The sequence below is a fragment of the Nestor notabilis genome, unplaced genomic scaffold (genome assembly GCF_000696875.1).
Source record: "Nestor notabilis isolate BGI_N333 unplaced genomic scaffold, ASM69687v1 scaffold8067, whole genome shotgun sequence".
NCBI lineage: Eukaryota > Metazoa > Chordata > Aves > Psittaciformes > Psittacidae > Nestor > Nestor notabilis.
In genome coordinates this window covers 66171-72170 of record NW_009936865.1, presented here as the reverse complement: position 1 = coordinate 72170, position 6000 = coordinate 66171, and the positions used below count along the sequence as shown (strand labels likewise).

The 6000-nt window shown below is 41.7% G+C and overlaps 1 protein-coding gene across 1 annotated transcript in view; it reads left to right on the top strand.

The window, feature by feature from the left end:
• Positions 1-5756: 5756 nt before the first annotated feature.
• Positions 5757-6000, top strand: part of TMEFF1 (transmembrane protein with EGF-like and two follistatin-like domains 1) — a gene marked incomplete at its 5' end in the record, with an annotated part of 50195 nt that continues 49951 nt past the window's right edge. Inside the window, one exon of the mRNA XM_010018559.1 lies at positions 5757-5866. Coding sequence (XP_010016861.1) covers positions 5757-5866 — 110 coding nt within the window. The remainder of the gene's footprint in view (positions 5867-6000) is intronic.

Here is a 6000-nt window from a genome sequence, read left to right as displayed (position 1 = left end):
CAGAACTTTGTGTGCATGTACACATCTGAGCAGTACCTGCTGACTTGTTTTAAAATAAACTATCTTCACCACACAGGCACAAAGCAGGTGGAACCTTCAGTACTTGGCATACAGCAGTTCACCTTCAGTACTTGGCATACATTCAGTGTGTTTGGCTCCTAGTCTTGCTTTTTTGCTACAGAAATAGCACAGAAGTTATGGTAAGAGATGTAGGTTTGCACTGGTGGATGTGGCACACTGAAGCTGGTGGAAGATAAAAATATCCTTCTGTGTCCACCACACAAGCAATTTCTGCTTCCCATCTCCTTCAAAGAACTGAGACTTGTGTATGTGTGTGCCCGTGCCCCTGAGTCTGTGCCTCTGTTTCACATTTCTACTATATGAACTAGAAGACCACATACAGTTTCAGTATCTTAGAAGAAGGCACAAAGTCTTCAGAAAAAAGCTGTTTTTTCTTAGCTAATCTTACTGTTGGGGTAGCATAATGCCAGTAAGGGGAACACTGCTTTTTGGAATCTGATGAGGCTTAGTCCTTGCTTCTCAGTAGCTTTGCAAATGGACCCACCTATTTCAGAGATTATTTTCCCCTTGCACTTCTTAAATCAGTCTTCAAAGCAGAAGCATGTTTCTTGAATGTTGTTCTGACGTTTTGAAGGGGATTGAGAAAGGGTAGTGGATCAGCTGTAAATAAAGGTTGGCTGAGGAGGGAAACTGGTGTAGCATGCATAGGAGGAACCAGTGGGGAGTTGAAGACCTGCAATAAAATAAATAGAAACAAGTTCTATCATAAATGACTGTAACTTGCATTTTATGTATGAGATTTGTACCCAGTGGCTGAAGTAGGGAGTAACTTACGCTGCTGCGTTTCAAACACATATTGACAGTGTCAGAACAAGATCACACACGGGAACTCCCAAAATTATGCCTCCTGTCCACAGCCTGTGTGTAACAGCTCTGTAAGCATTTGTATGACTTACTGCAAGAATGGCTGTACTGGGTACACTTAGAATGACCAATGAGATGGGGCTGAGCTTGTAGATTAAGGCACCTAGATGTAAATGTTTATGTATAGATGTGTACATGTGACCTATGTGTCTGAACCAGTATCAAAGTCACTGTGGGTGATGGAAATCTAAAGTGACTTAAGCTAGTACCAGTTGGGATCCTCGTATGTCTGCGTGGGACTGGTAAGCTCACCAGGAGACCTGTGCACTTTTGTTCTGAGCTGGGACCTGGAGGTGAGCAGAGGTATCACAGGGGTATCCAAAATATTCTCTAGAGAACCTTTTTTGTGCTGATTTTCTTTACCTCTGAGGCCACTCAGACTCACCTTTGTGGTTCAAGTGGGCAGGCTGTTCCTGGGGACAGCTGGGGGTATCATCCCACTGTCTCTGGGTATCACCATCTTTGTATGGAGCAAACGGTGTGACTGGCAGGTGATGTTTTATTCAAGAATTAGGTTAAAGACAGGGTTACTACTGTACTTGTCATGTGAGCACCTCAGCTTTATAATCCTTAAGGGAACAATTTTTTTTAAAGGTTTTTTTTTTCCCCATTAAGTTCTCTAATCATTCCTTAATAATTTGCCAAAACCAGAATGATATGCCAAAACCAAAACAGCTAATGATTCACCAAGCCAGTCCAGAGTCATAAGGCTGATTCCTAAAATCATGTAGGTTAATAATGGTTTTCTGCTCATCAGATTTTTACTCTCTTCTGTGGTCCTGGGAACTCATCTAGTCATAATGCCACTATTTCCAGTATATTCTATGGGCTCTAATTACCCTCACAGAACATAATTTCTCTTCTGAGTCCTTTCCCAAGCCAATGTTGACCCAGTTCAGCTGTTCTTACAATTCTGGGAGTACTTTTAGCCTCTAGAGCATAGACCCTTTATGAACTTCCCCAGGTCTGTATGTGCGTCTGTATGTACGTGTACCTCCATCAGAGGTTGTACATCCTAATTTGAAGCTTGGATTCACAAAACCCAAAGTGGTTGGAGGGCAGAAAAGCAGCAGTGAGGTGCCCCACACTTTTTCAAGAGGGAAAGGTGGTGAGGGGTGCTGCATCTCCCCTGATCGTGATCTTCCCCACAGGAAACAGGAAACAGGCAGGCAAGCAATGAATGTTTTTCTCAGACACAGCTGAAACCCTCAAGAGGGGCAAAGCTGGCAGCACTGCTACTAAACCCACCCGCTCTATTCCACATGGCAAAGGTAGTTTTTGATTCCTTATGTCCATTCATCATTACTATGTACTATTGGCAACCCCAGGAGAAACATGGATTTTGAAAAAACAAATTGCTTACAAAGTTACCAGGTTTGCCCATCTTAGGTTTTATTTTATTCTTCAGGTATCCAGATGGAAGCAACACGTTTGATGTACTTAAACCTACAAATTTGATTTCATCTTCAGGTTCAGCATTTAGACACATGTAATTTAGCTTGTGACAAGAGGTTCATGCCTCAGAGCAATGCATTTTCAGGTCACAGGCAAAAAGCCAATCTCCAGCTACTTGTACTGAGCTGTACTTCAAATTCTCTGAAAGGATTCAAAATGGAGAAGGTTTTCCACATTTTTAGTGATGAATCAAATTATCACAAGGTGAATTAATTTCAAAAGGGGGGGAGGGGAAATTCCAAAAGACCTTGATGTGGGTCTTTGCAGCCAGATTCCTGCAAGGTGCTCTGTGCTGGTCAGCCCTTATACAACCAGGAAGTGTATTGGCTGAACAGATAGTAGCAAATCATTTTTAATACCTCATTTCAGGTCTTAGGAGATTAATTTTATCATAAATTTGGAAGCCTGATTTAATTGCACTAATTATATTTTCTTCTGGGAGTTGATGGATTACTACTTACCATTTTCTCGCTGTAGGTAATGAATCACACTGAGGCTTTCTCTTACTTATACCTGCTGAAAGTCTGGGAAATGAGTTGTGATAGGCATTAAAGAAACATGTAAGAAATTGCCCTAAACCATTTGCTACATGTTCTTACTCCTTTCATAGGTCTGTTCTCGTCTATGATGATAATGATTCCGTTCTTCTGGAAATAATTGCAGAAACTCCGTTTTAATTCTCTCTCTACTGGGAATCCACTGAAGACAGAGCATCTCTCAGACATGCTCTGTCTTCACAGTTCCTCTTCACATCTCTCTATTATCATCCATCTTCATCTATTCATTTTTGAACCAAATGTCATAGATGTGGAAGTCATTATGGCCACCACACCTCCCGGTACTTGTGATTCCATCAGTGTAATCATGTGCATGTCAGAGGCTCAATTTCACAGCTGCTGAAATTTGCTACTGAATGGAAGTGGGGATTAGGTGACATCCTGTCATAGAATAAAGTTCATCTGTCGCGTTCAAGTGCCAGTCACCAGGGTATCTTGTCTTTTGTACAGCTTTGAAAATCACGTTGACTCCTGGTTTCTGAATGACCTCTCCCTGCTTAGTGTTCATCTCATGAAAAAGAGCTTATAACCAGTATTTATCATTTATGTGCCAAGAAAAACAATCCACTCCTAAAACTGAGTAACCATTAAAGTGGTACGCTCTCTGTCGTCTTAATTCCTCTTGTGGATTTCTTTTTTTTAAAGTGAAGTCTTGGTTTCTTGGGGTGAGGGGCACCACAAGGCGTGATTCCCTCCCCTATCTTCAAGTCTCCTGTTACAGTTTTACTCTGAAACCTTTCCCTTTCTTACTGGCTTTTGCAGTCAGAATGGTAGCTAAGTTAGGAACAAGTACATATCTGGTTCAGCCTGGATGCTGAACTGCTGTCTGGGGACTGTTTCTGACTCTCTGCAGCATCCTTCCTCTCCATGCAGAAAAGTAAGGTCCCTTGCTCTGGTGAAGAGGCTCCTTCCTGGGCGGTTGTGTGCCCTCTTCACACTGGGGTTAGGGGAAGTCTGTGTAACACTGCTTGGGCAGCTGTACATCATGTGGAATGTCAGGATTTCAAGCATGAGTTGTGGCTGCCAAGGGGTTTCTTCTGCTGATTGGGGTAGGGTAGGATGCTGAGTGCAACGAGCTCTGCTGAGAGTTGAGAAGGGTGGACCCACACCTCTTTAGTTTCCTGAGCTGAAGAAAACAGGATTTTGAAAGCTGTTCACACTGTAATTTGTCTGTCTGGTTACTCCCTTTCATAAATTGCATTTTCTCAGATGCATTATCACCTAAAGGTGGATCCCTCTTTCAGCTATGACAATCATTTCTCCTTAATTAATCGTGAGAGTTTGTTCATTTTCATGGAACAGTTCTTCACAAGAAGAAAGAAAGGCACATTTCCTTCAGGAACAAGTTATGAACACACTAAATTGAAAAGCAGTGATGTTCTGTCACATTAACTTGGTCACTACAACGCAGCAGTCACGCTTGATAAATGGCGACATTAAGAATAACATTAGAGAACACGTGCACAGGGTTGTGATGGCAACCAGGGTACCTAACTGCCTGGTGTTACACAGATTACCCTCCTCATTTATGCCTTCAGGAATGATAAACGTGTAGGGGTGGAAAAGAAAATCAATATTTTCTTCATTTTTTCCTCACAGTTGACTAAATATGTGGATTGTGACTGGACCTTCTGTTGAGCTTTAATCCTGTAACTTTAGTGCCATCAAAAAAAGTAATTACACTATATTAAATATAGAAGTATATGAGACCTAGAAGAACTCATTACAGAAATAATTATATAATTATATACTTATTTATATAAATTATGGGTGTGGGTGTATAATGTTACATAAACCCACAGGAACAGTTTTCCAGGGTGTCTGTCACTGACATACCCAAGTGCTGACACTGCTGTGTGCAGGAGGGTGACTGCCTATTTAAGACTTAAAGTGGTGGTGAGCATTATTTTCTGCTGCTTTTGACCTATTTCCCCATTTCCGAATGGCTGATATTCAGTGCTTCCTTTAAGCCAGTTTTCTGAATAGGGCTTGCTTATTGAAAGCCACAGATATTATTTTAAATCACACCACTGTCAATGAATCTCTTTAGTGGGTCATATTGCTATAGAGTCCTGGAAGTTTCTGACTTGAGCTGAAGCACAGACAGCTTTGAATGATATCCTCTGATATCAGTGGAGCCTTAAACAATGGCAGGGGATTTTTTCAGAGCCCCTGGTGTGGTTTTCACCTTTTCATTCCAATCGATAGTTAACAGCACTGTTCCCACACAGCCTGGCAAGGTCACGTTTATGTTAACACTGATAGCTGCCATTATCTCACCAGTGCCTTCTTTTGATCTCTCTCCTATATATATTTAAAATCAAATACTTATTTCAAAAAAAGTCTTTAATCTGCTTTAAAACTACCCTTGGCTGTGATGCCCAAAAGAGCTTGAAGCCATGTAAGCAACCTTTGTGCTGGAGCTAGTGCCTATGCAGTTGATGTGTAGAGCCCCTTGGTTTCCCTCTTCCCATCTGTACCTCTGCAGCACACTTACTGAGGCAGGAGCTGCGTTTGTGCTCCATGTTTTTATGCAGCAGCTAAGACAGAGGGCTCTGGTTCATTAGCTTGGCTTCTACAGTGCAAGCAAATTCTAATAGTTTAAACACACTTCAGTTTATACTTAGTCTGAAGGATAACAGTGTGGGCAAGGCCAGCTTTGGCATTTTTCCTTTAATTTCTATATGGGGGTAAGGCAGTGGCGGGGCTCAGTGGGTTTGAGAACAAGGCAGTCCCCAAAATTACGGATCTTTCTTACAATTTCTTTTCTGTTTCCTTTTTCTATTGTTTTTATTGCAGAGTTAAATGTAAGGGAATCCGACGTAAGAGTGTGTGATGAATCATCATGTAAATACGGAGGAGTGTGCAAGGAAGAGGGCGATGGCTTGAAATGTGCGTGTCAGTTCCAGGTAAGGGCTGCTCACCTTTTCATTTGCCATTTCTGGCCAATCTTTCAGGTGTATTGAAGTATTGGTAGAATCACCGCTTTAAAAACCTTGCTCCTTAACAGGCTCATGTAGTCTAACCATAAGCCCCCTTTTTA